This window comes from Myotis yumanensis, unplaced genomic scaffold (assembly GCF_028538775.1).
Source record: "Myotis yumanensis isolate MYYU_CA2020_CCGP unplaced genomic scaffold, mMyoYum1.0.hap1 SCAF_10, whole genome shotgun sequence".
Classification (NCBI taxonomy): Eukaryota; Metazoa; Chordata; class Mammalia; order Chiroptera; family Vespertilionidae; genus Myotis; species Myotis yumanensis.
In genome coordinates this window covers 54,084,154-54,110,927 of record NW_027223761.1, presented here as the reverse complement: position 1 = coordinate 54,110,927, position 26,774 = coordinate 54,084,154, and the positions used below count along the sequence as shown (strand labels likewise).

General features: G+C 40.4%; 2 protein-coding genes across 14 annotated transcripts in view; both read left to right on the top strand.

Annotated features, from left to right (window-relative positions):
• The window catches only part of SYTL2 (synaptotagmin like 2), a 112,037-nt gene extending 91,008 nt beyond the window's left edge, over nt 1-21,029 (top strand). For 10 of the 13 annotated variants that reach the window (XM_070425786.1, XM_070425784.1, XM_070425780.1 and 7 more), the window contains 9 exons: nt 1,838-1,932; nt 4,736-4,855; nt 6,142-6,311; nt 7,638-7,740; nt 9,820-9,990; nt 12,290-12,368; nt 16,792-16,891; nt 19,200-19,405; nt 20,433-21,029. In XM_070425786.1, the coding sequence (XP_070281887.1) occupies nt 1,838-1,932; nt 4,736-4,855; nt 6,142-6,311; nt 7,638-7,740; nt 9,820-9,990; nt 12,290-12,368; nt 16,792-16,891; nt 19,200-19,405; nt 20,433-20,578 (1,190 nt within the window). In that variant the 3' untranslated portion in view covers nt 20,579-21,029. The remainder of the gene's footprint in view (nt 1-1,837; nt 1,933-4,735; nt 4,856-6,141; nt 6,312-7,637; nt 7,741-9,819; nt 9,991-12,289; nt 12,369-16,791; nt 16,892-19,199; nt 19,406-20,432) is intronic. The other 3 variants (XM_070425787.1, XM_070425785.1, XM_070425779.1) reach the window with 1 other exon arrangement.
• A 2,928-nt stretch (nt 21,030-23,957) lies between these two features.
• CCDC89 (coiled-coil domain containing 89) lies at nt 23,958-26,521 on the top strand. Its single transcript, XM_070426882.1, has one exon. It carries the CDS (start codon nt 24,010-24,012, stop codon nt 25,114-25,116), a length of 1,107 nt encoding a protein of 368 aa, XP_070282983.1. The 5' UTR covers nt 23,958-24,009; the 3' UTR covers nt 25,117-26,521.
• The last annotated feature ends 253 nt before the right edge of the window (nt 26,522-26,774 follow it).

The window sequence follows — 26,774 nt, the reverse complement described above, 5'->3', positions numbered from 1 at the left end:
AAACTTAAAAATATTTTTTAAAATGATTTCCTGAAAAAAGTAAAGAAATACATGATCAAAACATAAATAAAGGCCAATAAATGTAAGTGACTATGTTTGAGTAGTGGATATATACTTTGAAAATAATAGGGAGCAGTGTTGTGATAAAAAGGTTTTGATACTCTTTGGGCTCTCCTGTGCCCTCCTGGGACCTAATTTTACACTGATTGTATGATAGTCACCAAACACACACATACACATTATGCTTAATGGGAAGTGATTAAAGCGGTTATCATCTTGTGATAAACCATAAATGTTTTTTGATACATTTGTAAGCCTAGGGCTAGGTGAGAACTATTTGAATGAGCAAATATTTAATATGTGTAGTTTAGTTTTCATTTTTCTTCAATTAGATTTCATTTAACTAAAAATAAATTTAGCTAATGCTTAGAGCTGAATTTGAGCCTTTTGAGTTATATATAAAACTATAAATTGATTTTTATTTATTTTCCTAGTATCGCTTTCAATGATAAAGTCAACATATTTGTATCACATTGTAAAGATAACTTAAAGAATCTCTTTCAGACAATATTTATTTTCTTATCAAATACTTGTGTAGGGCCTACTATGTGCCAGGCACTGTTCTAAGTGACTTGAAAAATGTGAACTCATTCAAATATAAAAGCTCTAAATTCACCACAAAAATAGCCTCAACATTGTGATTCTTAGACAAAGAAAAAAAATAGCTTTCTAACTAGAGTTACACAAATTAAGAATAGAATTTGTCATCTTATTGTGACTTCCATACATATGTTTACTATATCAGAAAGAAACCATATGCTACATTTTCATATTAAATTCTTAGAGTATCCTAACTTGAATCATTCACACTTGGACTTGGGTTTCTCTATTGAAAATTCTATGAATTGACAGGTATCTAATATGTGGAGTCTAAAAAAACAAAATAAATGAGCAGATTAGAAACAGACTCATAGATACAGAGAATATTTTGACGGTTGCCAGAGGGGAGGGGAAATGGGGGACTGGGTGAAAAAGGTGAAGAGATTAAGAGGTACAAATTTGTTGTTACGGAACAGTCACAGGGATGCAAAGTACAGCATAGGGAATATAGTGAATAATATTATAATACCTATGTATGGTGTCAGATGCATAGTAGGTTTGTTAGGGTAATTACTTCAAAAATTATATAAATGTCTATTCACTGGGTTGTATACTTGAAATTTACATCAACTATAATTGAAAAGTAAAAAAAATTATAAAAAATTATTTCTATTTTCAAAGAGTAATTAGTTTTGAAATTGTATTGGTCTTTCATGGTACTCTCCACACTCACTAAAAAACAAACAAACCTTCTCTTAGACACTCAATGTCCAGGACACGATTATGACTGAGTTGTGTACAAAGATCCTTGCTGTCTGATGAAATAGTTTTTTAGCTCGCAGCATGTTAAAAGTACAAATATCTCAAGGAGATGAACCACTCAATTATAGATTGTAGGGTTCAAAACTGTGATGTGAAAAAATAAGTTAAAACCAATTCTCATTGATAGCATGTCTTAATGTAATTCAAATCCAGCTCCCGGTTCAAGAAAAATGAATAGTTTTTCAATGACTTTATTTTCTATTTGGTTCAACTCCTTGCTCTTTTTTCTATATAATTAATTTATGAAACTGCATGCTGCTTACCGTGTGGTCCTGTGCGTGTGAAGTACGGTGCCTTTAACCTTTTTACAGAAACATCTCTGTTCATAGATGGAAGAAACGTGTGTTTTCAACCTATGCCTTGTGTTTGTCTGACAATTGTAAAGATAATTTTGAACAGAAATGCTGCTGTTTAGTTTCCACAGTGCCTTCACAACCTGATAATCAGTTTTCCCACCCCGACAAACTCAAAAGGATGAGCAAGTCTGTTCCAGCATTTCTCCAAGATGAGGCAAGTTTATCTTTTGTACCTTCAGAAAAATGGAACCAAATAAGTGGATTTGCTCTGCTAAGGTTGGTGTGTGTGTGTATTCAGCCGTGGCAGGGACTGGAGGTCAGCAGGACTGACCCTTGCCTTTCATATCAATAGAGGTAGTGTTGTTGATCCTGGAACAAGGCAAGGCATGTCTCATTTGACTCAAACAGTAACTCCTTTTGGTAGTGAAGTCAAATTGCATAGATTTGGGAATGTGACTTTTGTTTCAAAGTGGGTACAAAATAAGAAATCTAGGCAGAAATATGTTAGCATGGACTGACAACTCCTCTGTAGTTTAAAGTACAGCTGTTTTGTGAAAACTTAGTCTAGGTTGCATGACTCACTTGAACACATTTGTTAAAATAATAAAGTAAAAATGGCATAGTGAACTTTAAGGATATCTATATACATTATCTTATTAATCCTCCAACAACCCTAGAAGGTAGGCAATACCATTATCCCCAGATATTCAAATGGGGAAACAGACTAAGAGAGGTGAAGTAACCTCATTCAGCGAGAAAGGGGTTGAACCAGGGCTGGAGCCCAGATCTGACTCCCATGCTGTTAACTACTACTAAGACTATTATCTACTATTCACTGAGTACCTAGTAAGTGCCAGGCATTTAATATTGATTCTGTTACCTAACTCTCACTAACTAAATGTGGCACTATTTTCTCCATTTTATAAAAGAAGAGGGAGCCTCAGAGAGGTTAAGTAACTTTCTCAAAATCCAACAGCTACTAAAAAGTAGAACTATAACTTGGGTCCTTTGACTTAATTAAGACTTCAAGTTCTTGTAGCCAGGTAATTCGGAGTCTGAGGTTTGGAGTCAGACATTCCCAGTCCTGGCTATGCTGTGTGATTATGGACAAGTTCCTTAACTTCCCTGAGTCTAGTTTCTTAGTACCTCCCCCATTAAGGTGTGAGGAGTCGGTGAGATAATGTGGGGAAAGCGCACAGCACAGTGCCTGACACATAGTGAGTACCCACTACATGTTAGCTATTACTATCAGCAGTTTGGGTCTGATTTTTGATGGAGAAATATAAAGCTTCATCCTCATGCATTTTATTCATAGACAGAATGTGAGCAAAGCTCTGGACAACACATACTAGTCCATTACACCTCGCCTCCCCCACTTTGTGGGTCTTAGATGAGCTGTATCTGCAAACAGTCAGAGCCCACATTACACTGACTTTGGGAAGAACCACCCATTTTTTAAACCTAATTCATTGGCTGGAAGCCAACGGTAGGCACCTCATGGAGTTCCTGGTCTTGATTGGTCATATGAATTAATCATATAATAACTTGAGAGGCAAATAATACCAGTTCCTGGTTTTTTATTTTTGTCCTTCCTTTAGTTTTAACCTGTTCCTCGGCTCCACACAAAAGAGTCCAAATCATTTGAGTGTGTGCATCGGGCATGCCAAGTTAAGCTGTATCATTTTACCTTTCAAAGGACATGGGGCTGGACGGAATGTTACAGGAAGTGAAGATGAAATCAGGCCTTGCTTCTTTGTCCACAGTCCCTTTGAGGCTTAGCATCAGTGATATGTGTTAAGTGCCAACTATGTGAAAATCCGTGGTCCGGGTCAGCAAGACAGGGTCCCATCCTTCCAATAATTCACTAATGATCTGATATGCTAGATTGAATGTCGTACATGCTGTAATAGAGGGAAATGGACTGTAAGCATGTGGGGGGGAGAGTGTGACAACAGAGACATTGAAAAGGTTTGGATTTTTGTTTGATCTTTGAGGTGTGTTTTTTTCTCATCCATATAAGTCATAAGTTTTGTTTTTATTTAACTCCTTTCTTAATCTGCACTATTTGATACATAATTGCATGGCCCTAGAATATGTCGGCATGAACTAACTACTCCATAAAGGTGTTGCCCTAATCCCAGAAGCCACTGAACTATCCCATAAACTCTCTGACCCCCAAAGGAGATCATTCTGAATCATGAATTTTTATAAATTACCATCTGATACACTTTAGACCTAAATATAATAAAATTTATTATTGCCACTTTTCTTTCTTGACCCAAGTAAATATTTCCTGGGACATATATATAAAATAAGTATCATGTTGTTATTCCCCCTACACACATTAAGTGTGTTATTCACACACACACACACATTAAATGTGTTAAAAATTTAATGTGGGTAGAATGTATAATTTAATATACTACCCTAGAGCAGCAAAAAGATAAGCACAATATCACTATTGAAATACATGAGAGGTGATTTCAAATTTTTAAAATACTCACTTTTTGTTGAAACAGAGAAGACTAGCATTTATTTTTCCTAGTTTAATTTGATTTTTAGGGAAGTTAAGTTTGTGTTAATGATGAGAGGAATTAAGCATGACATTTTATGTCTTGACAGTAAAACTTAGAGCTTTTATTGTCTGGGTAAAGTTAATTTCTCATATATGTCAGTAAAGTTCTTAAAGAAACACTAAGTATGTAATATTGAGAGAGCAGCAAGCAGCTCACAGAAGTACTGTCTTCTGATGCACCTCAGGACCCCTTGTAGGTGAGAAAAGAAAAATCACTGTTATTTTGGTAGCTAAGCACTGCTTTCCTCCTTAGGAGAGGTTCAAGGCAGCCCACCCACCCCATCCTGAATCCCATTCCTTGGCAATTAGCCCTAGTGTCCTTGGAACTTGAGAAATGTCATAGATCGATGAGATATCAAGATATTATCTCTATCTAAACAGAGATTCTGATCTGGATTCATTCTGAATTTAAACTGTGTATATATTATATGATGTTTTGTAGAGCGATGACAGAGAAACAGATACAGCATCAGAAAGCAGTTACCACTTCAGCAGACACAAGAAGAGCCCAAGCTCTCTAACCAATCTTAGCAGCTCCTCTGGCATGACGTCCCTGTCTTCTGTATGTAAACAAAGGCTCCGTGTTAATATCTCACCGCTTCTGCGAACTCGCTCTGCCACGCTCCTGCTACAGTACAATGGCCTCCTGTTGTATTTCCCAGATTCCAAGGGCATGAGCTTTTTCTCTCACCCACCATTAGCTGCTGGCTAGCTAAATTCTCCTTTTTCTTTTTCTTTTTAAGCATAAGGGTTCATATCCATTATAAATCAATATGGTTTTTTGAAGGTAAGGACTACAAAAATAAACTTAAATTACCAACAAAATGAACCACTGAATTTTTCTGTGCAAAATGGGTAACTACGATCAAGTCTGCTTGTATCAGATATGCTTTTATATACCATTGGCAGGTATAGAATTGTATCTCCCTTTTTTTAGCAAGCCTGTTGGGTGAAAGTACTGATTCACATAAAAGAATGGAGGAGGTGGTTCTTTGCCTTATAAAAGGATTCTGAACAGTGTTTTCAAAGCAAAGCTCCCTAAGTGTGGTTACTTCACTAAAACTTCTTTCATAGAGTGAGGTCGTTCTGTGTGCATGTAGCATGTGTGTAGAAATATATATATATAAATATATCTGCATACACTAATCCAAATATTTCCCTGGTATACATATACATGCACATATCTTGCCAGCTATGCTAAACAAATAATAAACCTGTGCTTAAATACTTAATAGCCTCACATTTCTCAGATTGCTTTTTTAGAATCTCTTTAAGTTGAATTTCTGCTGACAACAATCTAATGCATGGTCTTGGAAGGCTTTAAACTCCCTTCATCAATCATCCATTTTCTACCCTTCCTGACCTCTAAAAGCATATGGCTCAGTAAGCATTTTCCTGGATTCAGCGGATGGGTAACATAGTAAAATTCCTTCTTAGTGCCTTGGAAATTTGATAGAGCAACGTGTCACCGTGATTTGTGTGCCTGGGGTTTCTCACATCCCCTTTCTTTAACATTTTAAATACTGAGCATGCCTAAAAATGGAACTCTGAAAACCCCCTACCCTAAAATCACCCTGCTGTGAAATGAGCCAGCAGCATCTACGTAACTTTGCATTTCACTTCTCCCCTATGTCTCGTAGAGGCATTTTTTTTAAAAAAAAAACAACTAGTTGTGTCGTGTATATCACGTCAGGTTATCTGTGTTGGTGTGTCTTTATGCCATATCAAATTAGCTGCTTTTATATGCAAACTCGCGAAATAATGGCAAGCAAGAATTATAGCCATGATCCCTGTGTTGAGTTCAAGCATGAGAGAGAGACAAACCCTGCATGTTTCCAATGCTCTCAGGTGAGCGGCAGTGTGATGAGCGTTTACAGTGGGGACTTCGGCAATCTGGAGGTGAAAGGAAGTATCCAGTTCGCAGTTGACTATGTGGACTCTTTGAAGGAGCTGCATATCTTTGTGGCCCAGTGTAAAGACTTGGCCGCCGCAGACATTAGAAAACAACGTTCAGACCCGTAAGTACATTTGGCATCACTATTTCCTCCTAGTTAATCTTGTAGAAACCTGGAAGGAAAGAACAGAATTGAAGGGAGGGTATGACTCTGTTAAAAGCAGTGTTTGAAAGGAGAAGTGGTGGCAGGGGGAATGCTGTCTTATTTACTTTATATATTCACATGTCAAACTTATTAAATTGCAGAAATGTCAGAGAAGCGCAAAATGTTTCAAGTTGGAGGAACTTTTGAGGTCATCTTGTCCAGGTCCTTCTTTTGACCGATAAGGAAACAAGGGCAAGAGAAGATAAGCAGCCTGTCTATGTAAATTCAGACAGTCAGTGGCAAAATGAGGAATGAGGGAGGGCTTGAACCTTGTCTCTTTCCACGGCACTCCCCAAACTGCCTCCAGAATTAGGGACATGTGGGGCCTACTTCATAATGTTCAGTGGTGCAGAATCAGTTAAGATTCTCAAAGGAGGTAGTTTCCATATTTAAATTATATTCTGCAGAAGCACTTTAGGGAGAATTACCACTTCGTCTTTGAGATCATAGATTTAATTGCATTTCAGTTTATTTGCAAAAGTGGAATGGTATTCCCCACTCATCTCTATGCAGAAGTCTGACTCTTATTTTGCTAGCATAAGCCCAATCCTTTTTCCTTTTATTACAAAAACAACTGAGCCCAATATCCTTATTTTTACATTGAATATGGCTTGAATAGGTGCATGCTAAGATTAATTTTATTTCAAAAAACAGTCACAAAAACCTTTTAAAATAATTCTCCAGTGCCCTAGGCAGTTTGGCTCAGTGGATAGAGCTTCGGCCTGTGGACCAAAAGGGTCCTGGGTTTGATTTGGGTCAAGGGCACGTACCTTGGTTGCAGGCTCCTCCCCAGCCTGTGCCCTGGCGGGGCTCGTACAGGAGCCAACCAGTCGATGTGTTTCTTTCACATTGATGTTTTTCTGTCTTTCCCTCTCTCTTCCACTCTCCCTAAAAATCAATGGAAAAATATCCTTGGGTGAAGATTAACAAAATAATAATAATTCTGCAAGCACCAAAGCCTTTCTGAATTGAAAGGAAGCCAGTGGAATTAAGCACTGTTAGCGGCCTGTAGTACTCCCCTCCCGCCTCTGACAGAAGGCCAAAGGAAAGGAACTCATGACCAATTCCACTGAAATAACTTTAAACTTTTAAGCATAAAGGTGTTGGTGGAACATTTATTGCGTATTGCTTTTCTCATTATGAAAGAATTCTTTCTGTCAATTTCCAATGCATTTTTAAAAGCAGAGGTGGAAATATCACTTTTCATTTTCTCTGACCTTCTTGTCTGTTCATTTCTCTTTTTAGATATGTAAAGACTTACCTGTTACCAGACAAGGGCAAAATGGGCAAGAAGAAAACACTTGTCGTGAAGAAAACTTTGAATCCTGTGTATAATGAGATACTGCGGGTATCTATGAACTCTAGATTGGGAAAACCCTAAATGGTGGCCTATGTGTTTATCTAGCCATATCTTCTTGAATACTGTACCTCTACAGATTAAGTCAGTTGCCCAGAGAGGAGAAGGAAAGGATCAACATTTTCCGAGAAACTGCTTTGTATGAGATGATATGCCATGAATGTTGTACGCATTATCTCATTCACTCCCTACGTACTCTGCTAGGCGGGTAGTATTATCTGTATCTCATAAGATGCGGCAAATGAAGCTTAGAGAGATAAATAACTTGCTCAAGGATATGCAACTGATGAAGTTGAGCATTGCAACCAAAATGATCTAAAAAGCATAATTCTGATCGTGGTATTTCTCTGCTTGAAAGTTTTTAGGATTCCCTTAGGGTCAGCTCCATCCTTACCATGCACACCAGTCCCTTCACAACCTGAGCTCCCGCCTCATCTTGTCACGGTCATAGTCTTTGTGCAGGATACCCTGATTCCTTTCTGTTCTTTGGAAGAACTACATTTTCTCACACTGCTGGCACTCTGTGTTTGCTTAGGCTGGAATATTCTTCCCCACATTCTATCCCTACCTGCCTCCTACAGCCTTCAATGCCTCTTCCTATGAGCAGCTGTCCTTACCCTGCAGGCCCCCCTGCTGTCTGCTGCCTTGTGTTCTTGTTTTGCCTTAGGCTATCTTAACTCTCAGCACTTTACTGGTTTGTCTGCTTTCCCAGTAAATTGTAAGTTCCCCGAGGGCAGGGACCAACTCTATGTTGTTTATAAACTGTGTGCCCTTGGGTAAATGACTTAGCCTGTCTGCACTTCACACCTGCAAAAGGGGGGAGGTAATATAGTAAGTACCACCTACCTACCTACCTCAGTAGTGGTGAATGTTAAGAGAGTTTATATACAGGAAGAGATGAGTATACATTAAACACTTAATAAATGTTGACTCCTAGTACAGTGTCTGAAAAAGTACTCAAATGTTTATTGGAAGGATAGATGGATGGGCATATGAATGGAAAGTATACCTGGCTCAAATACCATATTCTCACCCTCCCCCCCGCCACCCCCGCAAACTGCATCATGCTACCTTAATCATGAGTAATAGAAAATGTAAAACTACAAATAGAAGTACCCTCCTTCTTAAAATTCTGCCCAACTATTTGGTTATCCTCTGAGAAAAGTAGAGTTAAATTAATTCTCAGTCATCCGTGGGTGAGTTTTCTGTAGCAAGTTTTTAATTACAGTTTGACTATGATATACCTCAGTCCCCTAGCTATTTCTGGGTCAGCTACTTCAGCCCTATACTCAGGAAAAGCCAGATAATTTAAATAGTAAACTCAGAGAATAATAAGTGTGCTACAACCAAAATGGGCATTCAAGCAGTACATCATAAAGCCAAATAGAGATTATTTTTAGATTAGAAGTAGTATTATCCCTTCCATGATTACATATAATCAAGGATTGACTATCATTTTAGATGAAAAACTTTTAGGATGCCAAATATTTTTCACTTGACCATATGAAGCAGGAAAAAACAAGTCTATCTTTTCTTGAGAAATTCCTTATCTTTGTAGGATACCAAGTGGAAGAGGTTGTGTGTATATAGAGATAGGTGGGTTATGGGAACTCTCTACTTTTCACTTAGTTTTGCTGAGAATCTAAAACTGCTCTAAAAAATAAAGTCTATTTTAAAAATATATCTTGTCCTTAGGTAGAAAACAGACCATCAATTAAACTTCATTTTTAGAATGAGTTTGATTTATGTTATACCTAGTTAGAAATAAAAACATCCAGTAAAAAATTGAATAGTTGGCTTTTGTTTCTAAGGAGCTATTACCAGCTATGATATTTGAGCCATGGTTTGCTTTTTCCAAAGGGGCAAAGAAAATCAACTTTTATGAAAGATGGATTTTAGCTCTTTGAAACAAGACACTTAGAATATGATGACTTTGCAATATTCTTAAGACTTGAAACCTAACAGATGAGACAATCCGATCTGCACAGATGATTTCTCTTCATCTCTATGTCATAACTTTGGCATAAAGTAATATCATTCACCCCTTTAATTTCCTTCTTTGAACTGCAGTATAAAATCGAAAAGCAAATCTTAAAGACACAGAAGCTGAACCTGTCTGTATGGCATCGGGATACATTTAAACGCAATAGTTTTCTTGGGGAAGTGGAACTTGATTTGGAAACTTGGGACTGGGACAACAAACAGAATAAACAATTGAAGTGGTACCCTTTGAAGCGGAAGGTAAGTTCAGCGTTTTTGGATTGGTTGGTTGGTTGGTTGTTTTGAGGCCTGGTGTGTAGGAGAAAGGTCCTTTAAAGTTGAATTTTCATTCAGGATACTTATCCACTGTTTGGGATCATTTTCTCTTTCCACTCTGTCTCATATGTCTCTTATTCTCTTTTCTATATTTTCTTCCCCTGGTTCCCATGTATGCTTCAAGTTGACTATTTCTTGCTAACCTATCTTATAGTTCAATAATTTTCTTATCTACTATGTCTAATCTGTGATACCCATCTACAAGTTCTCAATTATATATTTCAGACTTCTATTTCCATTTGATTCTTTTTTATAAGTGCCTCTTCTCTCCTAAAATGTTCCATCTTATCTTTGTAAATACATTAATCAGAGTTATGTGACGTGTGTATCTGAAAACTCCAATGTCTTAAACATTTGTGAGTCTCTTATTGAAATTTTTATTTTATTTTGGTCACTTGGTCCTTTGTCCTTGTATGCCTATTCATTGGTTACTGTGTGCTGGACATTGCATGAAAAGAATTCTAGGGATAACTTGGGAAGGTTTGCTTTTGCTTCTGACACACAGTGTAGGGACAGACCACCTTCATCTAATCTGGGAATGAACTGACTAGAAGGTGGGGCTTCGGTTTTCCTGTAGTCTGATCTGGTTTTTGTTTGCCCATATTCTTAGGCTGTGGCCTTGGGGAGATCCAACTACAGGCCTAGGAAGTAGATCTCAAATATCAGCCTCCAATTCACCTGAAGAACTTATTAAAACACAGATTTCTGGGCTCTATTCTCAAGGTTTCTGATTCAGTAAGACCTGTGCCCAGGAATATGCATTTCCAACAAATTTCCAGGTGCTGATGATGATGCTGGCCTGGGAATCACACTTTGGGAACCATTGGTCTTATTAGAGGCCATTCCTCCTTAGCAGGCCATGGATTTCAATTTTTGTCTCCCCAGCCCTTTGAGACTACTGAAAGCCCTTCTTAGCTTCTCAGTCTCTTTCTGCTAGGCTTTTTATTCTCTCAGTTTGGCACTTCTTAAAAATCAGCTAATGCCTCAAAGTGGAAAGTAGAGAAAATGCCAGTCTCCAATATCTGATCCATTTGAGTCCTACCTTAATAATTCTTTAGTACCTTCAAGCAGATTTTATAATTGACTTTTTTTATTGTTTTCAGTATGAAGGTTGATGTGATCCCAACTAGTCCATCATAGCTGGAATCGATACATATAAACAATTCATACAAATCATTAGTTAGTATCTACATAAGAAAAGTTTCTTTTAAGAAATGCTTCCTAAATATTACATCAAAATCACATGAAGCACTTATTTCTGGTCCTGCCCAATACTTGCTGGATCTGAATTCCTCAGCAGATGTCAAAAGCATTCATTTTTAACTAACGTATCTTATGTTTCTGATGTATAGACATGTTTTGGAAATAAGACTCCAAAGGACCAGATTTTGAAAGTAAAACCACTTCTCATATACTTGAAAATAATAGGTATATATTTTAAAATTATTGTCCAGCCTTTGTTATTCTTACAGACATCTGCTCATTTCGTCTAAAATAGTCAGGTTAATGCATATTTGAACATGTAATATTTGGCTTTCTTCCAGCACCCACCTTCCCACACTCTTCTGATTCCTTCAGAGAAAGAGAATACAATTAAGTTGTTTTATGTGCTGGATGAAGGATTAACAAAGTCTATGTGTTTTAATAAAAACCAAGGCATCCCACAACACCTCACACATCTCCAAGAAAGCCATTCTAATTTCTCCACTATCTCTGAGACTAATGGCCTTGAAATGTGTGCTGGGTACCCTACGAAGTTTTCCAAGATGCACAGTAGAACTCTCCCAGATATAAAAACAATAGTCTAGTCCTAGCTGGTTTGGCTCAGTGGATAGAGCGTCGGCCTGGGGACTGAAGGGTCCCAGGTTCGATTCTAGTCAAGGGCACATGCCCAGGTTGCAGGCTTGATCCCCACTAGGGGGGCATGCAGGAGGCAGCCGATCAACGATTCTCTCTCATCATTTATGCTTCTACCTCTCTATCTCTATCTCTATCTCTTTCTCTCTCCCCCTTCCTCTCTGAAATCAATAAAAATATATTTTTTTAATAAATAAATAAATAAAAACAATAGTCTAGCTCTGATGAGGAGGGAAATTTTAATCCAGGACACTCAGGAATGATACGTTGTTCCAGAATTGGGGAAGATAAGGTCCTGTAACAGAGTACCAACAAACAGAGTAAATAGTTTGTGTCTTACATCTGCTGACATTCCTTCTTTTTTCAGACAGCACCAGTTGCCCTTGAAGCAGAAAACAGAGGTAAAATGAAATTAGCTCTCCAGTACGTCCCAGAGCCAATTCCTGGTATGTAATGATTTTCTGTCCAGATTTATGCCCTTTCCTCATCCCCCATGCTCTCAGGGTTTCTTTGGGTTCTATGCTATTTTCGAAAGTGAAGCCCTAAATAGATTTATTAACTTAGTAATCGTATAGACCAAATAAGTCAACTCACAGTTGTAAACTAGGAAATTCTCATTTTTTATTGTGATAAAAACACATAAAATGTACCATCTTAATCATTTTTTTAGTGTGACATTAGTAGTGTTAACTCATTGCGTACCGCATAGAAATCTCTAAGACATACACCAGGGACCACACGTTTTTGGGCAAACTGCACGTTATTTAAATCATCATAATGCACTTTAGGTGTTGTTTTTCAATAATTATAACATTTTTATTTACAAAAACAATTAAACAATTAAAGTTCCTAGTACTTTTTTAACGTATGGTACTGCGTAAAACATTTTCCTCTATGAAGAGGGCCCAAACAAAATTTACATAAGTATCTAGATTCGCTCCTTTTTCCATGGGCGTGAAAAACGAGAACACTCGTGAGCGGTCCTTAACAGATGGCGCGAGAAACACGAGAAAACTCCTGAGTGGTACGAAATGTGTTAAGTAGATTCACATTGTTGTGAAGCAAATCTCCAGAATGTTTTCATCTTGTATATATCTGAAACTCTATACCCATTGTCAACTATTGGTCTTTGCGCCACTTCAATGCCACAGGAATCCCCAATTTGGGGTGCAGTAAAGAAGGAAACTTTATTCACTACAAAACAGAGTCAATTGTGATATAGCATGGCAGCACAGCTGTAGAAAAACTCTGGGGCCTCCCATGTTTGAACTAAGCCAAGGAGACATAGTCTTCATTCTTTGGTGAAAAGAGAAAGTGTGCTCCCCAAGTCAGAGGGAAGCTGGCTTATATGGACAGAAGTCCCCATCCCTGTTCCCTGATTGGTCTGTCCTCATGCAAATGAGGACTCCAAATCCTCATGGTTTGATTGGTCCAAAAGGCACTGTCCTGATTGGTCAGAATAGAGCCACTCTGATTGGCTGGAATTGCAAAGTGGTTGGATGGGGGAAACCCTCTACCTATTGGTTGAAATAGGATCCCAGGAAATCTTTTTAGGGGCTGGCTCAGATGGCAGGCAGGCAATTAAGTGCAGAGGCATGGGGTTTAGCGCAGAGGCTTCTCCATGAAGTACAGTTTGCGTGAGAGGCCCTTTGACTAGGCTCTGTTTTTTATTTGAGCCCAAATTGCCACCAGGAGCCCTTTTTAGTAGTTGTCTATTTTTTCTTCTCAGGGTTCACCTTATTGAACTACAAAACCCCTTATCCCCTTTCCTCCTGATCCTGGTAGCCACCATTCTACTTTCTGTTTCTCTCTCTCTCTTTTTTTAAGTCTAGTTTTCCAGTCTTTATTTTAACTTGCTCCTCACTCTCCCAAAAGTTTGTATCTGCACAATGTGTATGACCTTTTCTGTATTCAGAATTTGGACCTATTGACAGTGTTGTGATAAGAATGGAACCTGAATGGTTTTTTTTCACAAGTGGTTATTGGAAAAATTCATATGAACCTTAAGAAATTAGAGCTCATTGGTCTTCCATTCTCAAGGTCTCCTCAAGAGAGAAAGCTTTTTCCTGAATTACTCACTGTAATCTTTCCTGAAGATTACTAATACTTGTTAGAGCCTCAAGTCTGCAGCCCCTTTAAGAAGCAAGAGATCGGCAGGAAATGAATGCCAGTCCCCCTTTCATTTCTCAAGCAAGTTCCCCTAGTTATTCTCCTTAAGAATCTGTATGAATGTTATGGCTGACATAGGGATTGCACACGCAAAGTCTTTCAGTAACCAGGCAATGAAACTAGTGGTATGAAAGACATAATGGATGGTGAGGGCAGTGACTGAGCTAGAGAAAGGCATTCTAATTCAGTTAAATAAAAAGAAAAAAGAATTGGAGGGAAAGCAAACATATCTTTAGGTCAAATGGCTGCCAAGCCACCATCTTATTACTTCTGGATCTTTCGAAAAGATTCTTTCTTATATAATTTGTATCCTATCATTTATGGTCAACATGCATAGAAATTGTACCAATCTCATTTCCCATTCTCTCCACTACCATTTCTTGGTGGTGGGAGCTGGGGGACTGTGTGTTGTGATGGGCTCCACCTTCCCTGAGTTTTTACTCATGTAGTCTCTCTTCTCTGTGTTGGCTAACCTTCTCCTCAACCTATCCAAGTGTTAGATGAAGTCCTATCTCCCCCATATGGCCTTTCCTGACTGTATTCCCCCTCACTGATCACATTATCTCTTAGAACATTACAGTAATAATTTGGCATTTCATTCCTTAGTACATTTTTATAGTTTTAATTGAGTTAGTCTTTCTTGTATTCCTTATATATTCAATGCCATTCATATAATAGAGCTGACCACATAATAGATGCCTGGTTGGTTGACTGATTGGGTCAAGTCATCTGGAAAAATATGATAGTATTCCTCTGACCAGGTGCACCCAACCTAGACAACTTCAGACTAAACCAACTTCTCAGTAATCCCCTGTCCATAATATTCACTTTTATGTGTGTCTATATAATAGTCTTATAAAATGTTTAACTTTTTAAAAAAATACATATTTTTATTGATTTCAGAGAGGAAGGGAGAGGGAGAGATAGAAACATTAATGATGAGAGAGAATCATTGATCGGCTGCCTCCTGCACACCCCCTACTGGGGATCGAGCCCACAACCCAGGCATGTGCCCTTGACCGGAATCAAACCTGAGACCCTTCAGTCTGCAGGCCGACACTCTATCCACTGAGCCAAACCAGCTAAGGCAAATGTTTAACTTTTTACACTCTACTTTTAACAAAAAGAATGACTCTCTCTTAGCTAGTACCTGTTTTAGTTGCTTTACAGTAATACGCTTAATATGTCAGCACCAATTGACATTGGTATCAGTGTTTGAAAGGTATGTGCATTTCACTGAGATATTTTGAATATCAGTATAAATGGATGACTCACATGCCTGATATCTATAACTGATCCTGTGGAGCCAGAAAAACCTGACAAGAATGATGTAATACTCTGTACTTGGAATAAATATAAGTTATTTTCATAGAGCTGTCTGAGCTCAGCACAGCCAGACTATAAAAGCTACAATTAAGAATGTATAGCCCTGGCTGGTTTGGCTCAGTAGATAGAGCGTCGGCCTGCGGACTGAAGGGTCCCGGGTTTGATTCCGGTCAAGGGTACATGCCCAAGTTGCAGGCTCGATCCCTAGTAGGGTGTGTGCAGGAGGCAGCCGATCAGTGATTCTCTCTCATCATTGATATTTCTATCTCTCTTTTCCTCTCCTTTCCTCTCTGGAATCAATAAAAATATACTTTTTAAAAAGAATGTATAGATTTAACCTATTAGGATCATATAATCAAATACTAGCTAGTATTATTTTTTATTTTTATTTATTTTTTACTTACATATTGTTGACAGTATTACAGAGGTCCCCCATTTTCCCCTTCCTTGACCCCTTCACCCAGCCCAACGTCACTCCAGGCCTTCCCCACACTATTGTCTGTGTCCGTGGGTTATGCATCTATGTTCTTTGGTTAATCTCTTCCCGTCCCCTCCACCTCCTTCCCCTCTGAGATCTGTCATTCTGTTCCATGCATCTGTGTGTCTGGACCTATTTTGTCTGTTCGTTTGTTTTGTTCATTAGATTCCACATATAAGTGAGATCATGTGATATTGGTCTTTCTCTGGATTATTTCACTTAGCATAATCATCCATGCTGTCGCAGAGGGTCAGAGTTCCTTCTTTTTTAGCTGAATAGTATTCCATTGTGTAAATGTACCTCGGCTTTTTTTAGTCACTCATCTACTGATGGACACTTGGGCTGTTTTCAGATCTTAGCTATTGTAAAGAATGCTGCTATGAACATAGGAATGCATATATTCTTTCTGATTTCCTAAGAATCCAGCAACACCAATCAGAAAGAATATATGCACCCCTATGCTCATAGCAGCATTATTTACAACTAGAGGCCTGGTGCATGAAAATTGTGCACGGGGGAGGGTCCCTCAGCCTGGCCTGTACCCTCTCGTAATCCGAGGTTAGGCTGACTCCTAACCTCTCGCCTGCCTGCCTGATCACCCCTAACTGCTTGCCTGCCTGCCTGATTGCCCCTAACCACTCACCTGCCTGCCTGGTCAGCCCTAACCATCTCTGCCTTGGGCCCTGCCACCTCAGCCATGGCTTCATCCAAAAGGAAGTCCAGAATGATGTCTGGAAGGTCATTCGGCTGTTTGGTCTAATTAGCATATTATTCTTTTATTATTATAGATAGCTAAGATGTGTGGTAGTCCATTTTTAGATTGGCATCTTTAGATGCAGTATTGTCAAGAGAGGAATAGCACTCACATTTTATTTTCTCTCTTTTTTCTATTATAGGTAAAAAGCTTCCTACAACTGGAGAAGTACACATATGGGTGAAGGAATGCCTTGATCTACCAATGCTAAGGGGCAGCCATCTAAATTCCTTTGTCAAATGGTAATAGCATTGATAAGTCTGCCTTTGCAGTTCTACAGTAGCCTGGCCTTTGCTGGTTGATGTTAGTTCTCTATTTCTGTGATGCTGAAACTCATCATCCATAGTTTAAATGAAATAATTTGAGACAGTGACTCCATGAATTAGGGGAATCTGTGATATGAACCCCACCCCCCCAAGACTTTATATACTTTTAAAATCATAAAGATAAAAGGACATATGTGAAAATGAAACCAGAGACCACATACTCAGATATGTAATGTCTTCTAGGAGGCACATCTACTGGTGAGAACAATATTCAGTATGAAAGACTTTATGCAATTTCTAACAGTGGGATGTCACAGCCCTCGGCCCCTTAGAGAAGCACCTATTCCATGATCCATTTTCAAAAGGCCTTTGGCATCAGGCTACAAATACCTGAAAAATTATTTGCTAAGCAGAGCTGTACTAATAGCTCATAAGAATTTAAGACAATTTTGGTTCTTAAGTGGCAAACCTTTTTCTCTGTTACACATATAAATGCCTGGTATCTAAATAGTAGCTAAACAGATATTAATGTGTCATCCTAACTCCCTCTGACTAATTTTATCTATATAGATTCTACCAGAAGTCCAGTTGTAGCTATTTAATTTTATATGACATTATTTGCGATTTTCCCTCTAGATGTTCTTTTTTAAATTAAATTTATTGGGGTAACATTAGTTAATAACATTATCTAAGTTTCAGGTGTACAGTTCTATAATACATCATCTGTATAATGCACTGCATGCTCCCCACCCAAAGTGTATTCTCCTATCACCATATATTTGACTCCCTTTACCCTCTTCATCTCCCCCCCCCCCGCCCCGCCACCCCGCCTTCCCCTCTGATAACAACCATACTATTGTCTGTGATTATGATTTTGTTTTGCTTGTTTGTATGTTGCTTTCTGTTTTATATCCCACATGTGGGTGAAATTGTATGGTTCTTGTTCTTTCCCACTTGACTTATTTTTTTCTTAGTATTTTTATTGATTTCAGAGATGAAGCGGGGAGAGAGAGAGATAGAAATATCAATAAGAAAGAATCATTGATTGGCTGCCTCCTGCATGCCCCACACTGGGGATCAAGCCTACAACCTGGGCATGTGCCCTGACTGGGAATCAAACCAAGACCTCTTGGTTCATAGCTCAGTGCTCAACCTCTGAGCCATGCCAGCCAGGCCCACCTGATTTATTTTACTTAGTATGATGCACTCAAGGTCCATCCATGTTGTAGCAAATGGCAGTGTTTCACCTTTTTTTTTATGGCTGAGTCGTGTTTCATTGTATAAATGTACCACATCTTCTTTACCCGATCATCCATCAAAGGACACAGGTTGTTTCCATGTCTTGGTTATTGTGAACAATGCTGCAATGAACATAAGGGTATGACACCATACACAAAAATTAACTCAAAATGCCTTAAAGACCTGAATATGAGACTAAAATAACAAAATACATCAAAGAAAACATTGGTACTAAACTCATGGACCTTGGTCTCAGAGGGGATTTTGTGAACTTGACCCCAAAGGCAAGGGAAGTAAAAGCAAAAATAAATGAATGGGACTACATCAAACCAAAAAGCTTCTGTACAGCAAAAGAAACCCATCAACAAAACAAAAAGGCAACACATTCTTCATAGATGTCAGCTGGTAACATTTTTCAACTCAGGTCAGTCTCCTATTTTGAGACTAGTCTCAGGCCTTCTTGCCTTTACCGGGGGCATGATAGGTTAAAAGTTAATTCAGCTGTTACCACAAATTAAATGTAAATGATTGCAAATATATAATTTATTTCCCAAATCAAATCTAACAAACGGGGGAGGTTTCTCTTCTTTTCCAATTCTGTACAAGACTAATTCGTTAGGCTATCCCAGATAATCGGGAATAGACTGTGCGTCCAAATTTTAAAGGAATCCTCAAACAATTGCTACATAGTAAGCACTTACTAAATGCAGGAACTGAGCTCAGTTGTTTGCTTAATATGTAATTTTAATACTAACCTTATGAAGTAGGCATTACCACTCCCATCTTACAGATGAGGAAGCAAGTGTCTGAAAGTTTAACTAACTTTCCCTGCAATACACAGCCAATGAGTGGCAGAGTCAGGGTTCAAGGCAGGTCTGGTCCGCTTGAATGCTCAGTCTTTCCCGCATGATGGCTCCCACCATCAGTGCTGTTTCTCTACACTCTCTCTTCCCTTCCTTCCACCAGTAGCTACGTTGAAGTGCACAGAAAGCACAAGTGTCCACTATCTCATTAAAATGCTCTCACAACTTTTTTTCTTTGGTAGTATCATCCTGCCAGATACAAGTCGGAAAAGTCGCCAGAGGACAAGAGCTGTGGGGAAGACCACCAACCCTGTCTTCAACCACACCATGGTGTACGATGGGTTCAGGCCTGAAGATCTGACGGAAGCCTGCGTAGAGCTTACCGTCTGGGACCATTACAAATTAACCAACCAGTTTTTGGGAGGTCTTCGGATCGGCTTTGGAACCGGTAATATTTGTTACATTTTTTAATCTTCTGTGAGCCAAATGCTTCTGGAGACGCTAGAGGTTTGTTGGTGTGCTCCTTCCTAATGCACACAGATATTTCTGTTAAGTGTAATGCAATGAGTGAGTGAAGGCGTGCCAGCTGTGTGCTGCGGGCTCTGGATATGAATATTAACAGGGCGCAGGGTCTCACCACGCAGAGCTTACCTTATCGTCGGGGGAACAGAAGAGCTCTCATCTCTACTCTTTCCTGAAAAAACATTATGGCCCTTCCTAGCTAAAAGTGTGCTTTGAATAATAACAGTAACTAACATTCATGGAGCACTGGTCACTGTACTGAGTGGTTTATTTGCATTATTTCACTTCATCCTAACAGCAATTTGATGAGTAGTTACTAATGTTATCTCCAGGACAGCCGGCGTTCCAACAAATTAAGTAACAGAGTAAGTGGCGGAGCCGAGATTCAAATTGAGTCTGCTCAACGCTAAAGCTGTAGACACGCTTCCTCAGAGCTTACCTACTATCACTTCTAACCCGGGGTGGGAAACCTTCCTACCACTCCCCCATGCCTGTGACAGTTTGTCATCTAGCTTTCAGATGACTGAGAAGAGAAACCATTACTCTGGGAATAGAGTACTCATCTCAGATGGTTCAACAGTTCTTTCTTATAGTGAGTCCCAGATCTGCCCTCCTGGTGATGTCAAAACTCTTCCTAGCTGACTTCCATTGGTGCTTATAATTAAAGAATGACTGCCCAGCTGGTGTGGCTCAGTGTTTGAGCATCAACCCATGAACAAGGAGGTCTTGGTTCAATTCCCCCACAGGGCACATGGCCGGGTTGCAGGCCCCATTCCCAGTGAGGGGTGGGTAGGAGGAAGCCAATCAATGATTTTCTCTCATCGTTGATGTTTCTATCTCTACCTCACCCTTCCTCTGTGAAATCAAGAAAAAATATTTTTTTAGAAAGAATAACAAGTTCCTTCCCACTCCTCGATGCGCTATTCCTTTTTTAATACAAAGCTTCTTTTCAGGTAAAAGTTATGATACTGAAGTGGACTGGATGGACTCCACTCCAGAGGAAGTTGCTCTCTGGGAAAAGATGGTAAATTCCCCCAACACTTGGATTGAAGCAACCCTGCCTCTCAGAATGCTGTTGGTCGCCAGGATTTCCAAATGAGCCCAAAGTCCACTGGCTCCTCCACTGAAAACCCAGGTGGAATCTGATCTTGAAAATCTGCCCATGTGGACAGAGATCAGCACCTCCTATCTGTCGGCACTCATTTTAAAGTCAACCTGCATGTGGCTCTTTGGTTATAGGCCCACGGTATTTAAAAAATAACAAAATGGATAACGTATGTGTGACTCCAACGTTAAAGAAGATATTGGAGAAAGCTAGGAAAATACACCTGTTGCTCCAAAGAAAAAGCTGCCCTCCCCCCCAAAAAATTATTAAATGTGGGGTGTTAACAGGAAAATTTTTCTAGTTTCCATCATGTGCTTCACACCAGTCTTGTGCTACGGTTAGCAAAGCCTGCCTCTTGACCATTGAAATTCCTTACAGCAACTGCAAATACGTAGGTTGTGAAAAACAGTGACATAGAGATATTCCTATGGTGGGGGGGGGGGGGGGGGGGGGAGGGGGAGGCAGAATATCAGTGATGATAAAGAATTTGACCATAAGAAAACTATTTACTCTGTAATCTCTATAAAATATGGAATTCCATATTAGGGCGAGACCGAGTTTACTGCATGTACTTTCTGTCTTGAGAAACTGCTTTCCCTCTTCCCAGTGTTAAAACAGTCTCGAATGTGCTTTGGTGCCACCCACTGGCCCTAAGTGGAATTCAGTTTTTGGCTTAATTTTCTCCTAAGCTAGGTCTCAAGCCTGTATTTTGTAATAGAATATATATAAAACAAAAACCTTGCATATGTAAGATTCTGTTTTTCTTATAACTCTACTATATGAAAGCAGCATGAGAGTGGTCACAGACATGCTTTGCAACAAAGTTTTAATTAGAATGTAAATTGTTTAATTATACTGTATTTCCTATGTATGTATAATTTTCATAAAGTATTTTGTAAAAATCCTTAGAATAAATTATTATGACTTAAATGTATTGTCAAATTAATCTGACTTCTTATTTTAAATGAAATACTTTATGTTAGGGATCCTAAAATCTAAATTCCTTAGCAAGGCTAAAGAAATTCTGCTAGGCTAATATTTCTCCAGTATTTATTGCACATTGGACATGATTTCCTCTAAGTGGGCAGTTTTGGCTATTTTATTAGAGGCTTTACTTTTTATTTTATCTTTAAAAATATATATTTTATTGATTTTTTTACAGAGAGGAAGGGAGAGGGATAGAGAGTCAGAAACATCGATGAGAGAGAAACATCAATCACCTGCCTCCTGCACACTCCCCACTGGGGATGTGCCCATAACCAAGGTACATGCCCTTGACCAGACTGGAACCTGGGACCCTACAGTCCGCAGGCCGACTCTCTATCCACTGAGCCAAACCGGTTAGGTCGAGGCTTTACTTTTTAAAAGTAATTGAAAAGCTTTGAAGAAAACACATTCTTGTCTAATTTTTAAAATATATTTTTATTGATTTCATAGAGGAAGGGAGAGGGAGAGAGGAATAATTTTAATTGGCTGTTTCCTGCATGCCACCTACAGGGGATCAAGCCCACAATCCTGGGCGTGTGCCCCGACCAGGAATCTAACTGGTGATCTCTTGGTTCACGGGTTGATGCTCAACCACTGAACCACACTGGCCAGGCAGTTAACATCCATTCGACACACATTTATCTGAGTTTTCTCAGTGTGCCAGGCACTGGTTTAGTCATCAAGGATAAAACAGACACAGTCCCTGCTCTTGATTTCAGCATTTAATATGGGGAGGCAAGCAGGTAAACAGTGAATGCAATACGGTTTTGACATGTTCCATTAGCAGTACAAATAGGCTACCGTGGGTGCACTGAAAGAGGTGCGTGGTCAATTTTACATGTTGGGGCCAGGAAAGGCTTCACAGATGTTTCACAGAGGAGGTGATTCTGAACTAAATACTGAGCGAAATACTAGAGCAGCACGGGACAAGGTGGGAAAAGGCATTCCAGGCAAAGAGAACACCTACAGACAGAGCCAGGGAGCTGGCTGGTTAGGGGACCTTCCGTAGTTGGTTAGGGCTAGAGAGTAAAATGCCAGGCAAGTTCAGAGGAAGGAGAGGCTGGATAGACCTCAGAGGTCCATTTTTTAAATTATACACCTCATAGGTCACAATTTGTTAAATATGTTTTTTATTGATTTCAGAGAAGTACGGAGAGGGAGAGAGAAACATAAATGATGAGAGACATAACATAAATCATTGATCGGCTGCCTCCTGCATGCTCCCTACTGGAGATCGAGCCCACAACCCAGGCATGTGCCCTTGACTGAAATCAAACCCAGGACCCTTCAGTCGGCAGGCTGACGCTCTATCCACTGAGCCAGACCAGCTAGGGCCCAATTTTTTAAATTATATACAACTGTCCAACAAAGTCAAAGTAAGCTTTTCCTTACTCCTCTTTTACACAATGTCTAAGCTGAGAAAGTCCTTCCTGACCCAGAACTTGTATGGTTTCCTTTATTTTTTCTAGTTTCCACTTCTAATACTTTGATTTTTATTTTATTCTTTTTTTAAAAAATCGATTTCAGGGCAGAAGGGAGAGAGACATAGAAACATCAATGATGAGAGAGGATCATTGATCAGTTTCCTGCCACACGCCCCACAATGGGGATGGAGCCTGCAACCTGGGCATGTACCCTGACGGGGAATTGAATCATGACCTCCTGGTTCATAGGTTGACGCTCAACCACTGAGCTGTCATACCGGTCGGCTTTATTTTATTCCTTACAGTTACCTACTTAATTCCTCTGAAATGGGCGTTATATGACGGTAAGCCTCATTTGGTTCTTTGTCTTCTGTTTGGATGTTTGCCATCTCTATGTCACTCATTAAGCTTCTTTCTGTAACCTGACTTTGCCAGTGAGTAAAAACAGGGAGTGCTGAATACCCAATAAAAAAAGAGTATCCATTTCACTGGGGTTTGCTCTTTTGCGGAACTGTGCCGAGCACTACAGATGCAAACTCAAGGCAGTTAGGGTCCCGGCTCTCAGCGCACCGCTGCTACTTTGTATTTACGGACTGCAGTTTTCAAAGGAGCCACCTGTGTTTCCAAAGTCCGTGACCTATTCTCATGACAACTGAGGTGGGGAGAGGAGGCAGGAGCAGTCGCTGCCAGCTCGATTTGTTTACTTCAACCAGATGAGGTGGAGTCCGGTTTCTTTCTTGCCCTGGTGCTGGCTGCCAACCCGGAGGGTTGGCATCTCCTCCCAGTGCCACAGAGGCCAGACCCCGGGCTGTGAGCTGAGAGCTGTGATTGGTTAGAAAGGCAAGCAGAGCCCCGCCAGATTGGTCCCCTGTTACGTCACCGCATTCTGAAGACCCGCCCACCAATCGCGGGGCTCCATCCTGGGGGAAACTGCTGCCCACAGCGCCCGGAGCCCCTGGCAACGGGAAAGAGTGCGGGGTGAGCCCACGGTGGAGAGAGCACCTGAGCCTGAGAATGAGCAGGTTCTCGAGATGGGTGGACACCCCACCCTCTGAAGAGCCCTTGGATACGCAAAATAAAACCCTGGAAAACCAGGAAGAGGAGATGGGGTTTAAGGAAATGGATGGCCTGAGGGAAGCCTTGGCAAACCTCCGGGGACTGTCGGAGGAAGAGAAGAGCGAGAAGGCGATGCTTCGCTCCCGCATCCACGAGCAGTCCCAGCTCATCTGCATCCTGAAGCGGAGATCCGACGAGGCCCTGGAGCGCTGCCAGATCCTGGAGCTGCTCAACACGGAGCTGGAGGAGAAGGGGAGGCTGGAGGCCGAGAAGCTGAAGGCCAAGAGCGAGCATGCCCGGAAGCTGGAGGACCGCTTCATGACCCTGGCGTCCAACCACGAGGAGATGATTCGCTTCAAGGACCAATACAAGAGCGAGAACGTCAAGCTGAGGGAGGAGAACGAGAAGCTGAGGCTGGAGAACAGCAGCCTCTTCAGCCAGGCTCTGAAGGACCAGGAGGCCAAAGTCCTGCAGCTCACGGCCCAGAGCGAGGCCCTGGCCGCGGAGCTGGAGACTCTGAAACAGAGGTGTGCCCAGGATGCCTGCCGGGCACAGGCCCGGGAGAAGGAGCTGCTGGAGCTGCAGAGCCAGCAGGCCAGCGCCCACACCGCGGAGACAGAGCAGCTGCGCAGCCAGCTGCAGAGCCTCCAGCAGCAGCACCAGCAGGCCGTGGAGCAGATGGCGAAGGCCGAGCAGGCGCACGGCAGCCTGAGCCAGGAGCTGCAGGCCAGGCTGCAGATGGTCACGCGGGAGAAGGAGGAGCTGCTCCAGCTCTCCATGGACAGGGGCAAGGTGCTTCAGAGCAAGCAAGCGGAGATCCGCCAGCTGGAGGAGAAGTTGGAGGCCGCAGAGGTGGCCAGGCGACAAGCGCTAGAGCGGTTTGAGCAAGAGGCGGTGGCTGTGGACAGCAACTTGAGAGTCCGGGAACTCCAGCGCAGGATAGCTGGGATCCAGAAGGCCTACGACGAGCTCAGGCTGCAGTCAGAAGCCTTCAAAAAGCACAGCCTGGATCTTTTAAGCAAGGAGAAAGAACTCAATGCCAAACTCCGCCATCTCTTTCCATAAGGAAGCTTCGGCTTCCTCCCGCCTCCAGTATAGAATTCAAATATGTGTGCCTTGGCAAGAGTCAAGATGTTTTTCAACTTGTTCTATTTTTTAAGCACAAAAGGCAACTCAAAGAAAAGCTACTTTTACTATGATATTGTTAACTTTGTAAGACTAACACTACTTCTCATTCCTGTCACTTAGAATACACGATTTGCCAGATTTTGTCTTACTCCTTTAAAATCTTCCTAAGTTTGCTCTTAGTGTCTCTAGCTCTCCCATAATACATATTTATTCTCAACCTGAGCTATCTTCATATAGCCAAAGATTTTAAATTAGCAGCTCCTGTAGATTTCAGTGACTCTATAATGGGCAATCAGATGTGCTGGTTGTGAAAAGAATTAGTATAATTAGCCTTTGTAGATAATAGGTTTGCAAACTATTTTCAGTCTCCCATAGTTGAGACTGTAAGCTATAACAGCTAATAGCATATGAAGAGCACGGACAACTTGCAGAAAAAAAGTGTCTGATTTTGTAACAGGCCAAGCAATTGCTTGCTTCACCAGCTTTACAGCAGTATCCTTTTTATTTTATTTGCCCTAGCTTGGAAGACAAAGATTGAAATCATTAAGCAAACTTTATTATAATCAGGCTGTATGAGCAGTAAGATTCAAATAAGAAAGTGGTTCTGGCCGGTGGCACACTTGCTTAGGGCATCATTCCATGTGGGTTTGGTTCTCGGTCAGGATAATTTAGGTAATAACATACTTAAATTTCAGTTTCAATCCTTGGTCAGGGGTGGGACTCGGACAGGAGGCAATCGATTGATGTTCCTCCACCCCCACCCCCCGTCCCTTCCTCTCTCTCTAAAAATTAATAAACAGCCTCAGGTGAGAATTAAAAAAAAATTCAAATAAGTGTAATCAACCCGCTTTGATTTTTCCTTCAAGCTTAGATCACATTCCATTTTTTTGGGGGGGGGAGGGGTCTTTCTCCTTAATAAAAACCGGATTTAGAGGTACAAGAATGCAAAGAGCAGCAAATTCATTTAATATTGTACAATATACTAATAAGCAAATGTCCTGAATTTGGGGAAACAAGTGATAGCAGACTAGATATGATACATATAGCAACTTAATAATTATTTTGTTTTTACTGGCATGTTTTGCAATTACCTTTTCCTTTTTTAAAACATCTGAGCAGAATGCATATAGGTATACCTACAGCCTTTTTATAGGAATAGCGAAGTATGTAGTAATAAAAACAAATACAGTTATAATTATATGAAGTTCTTAAAGAGATAGTTATAAAAAATACACTTTATGCTTCCTTGTTTCCCTGTTCTTAGTTGATAAGCATCATTGTGAAAGCCTCTCAGAACAGATTGTAATGTAGTACTTTCTCACACGTTGTGTCAAGCGTGCCAAGAGTGTCCTAATGCTTTGGATTTATTAAAAAATATTACTTGATACCTTATTTTTGTTTGTTTGTTAATCCTCATCTGAGGGTATCTTTTTCCCATTGTTTTTTGTTTTTGTTTTAGAGAGAAAGAGTGGAAGGGAGGGAGGGGGAGAGACAGAGGTTGCCTCCACATGTCGCCCCCACTCCCCACCAGGGCCAGGGATCAAGCCTGCAACCAAGGTATGTGCCCTTGATCAGAATCTAACCTGTGATCCTAC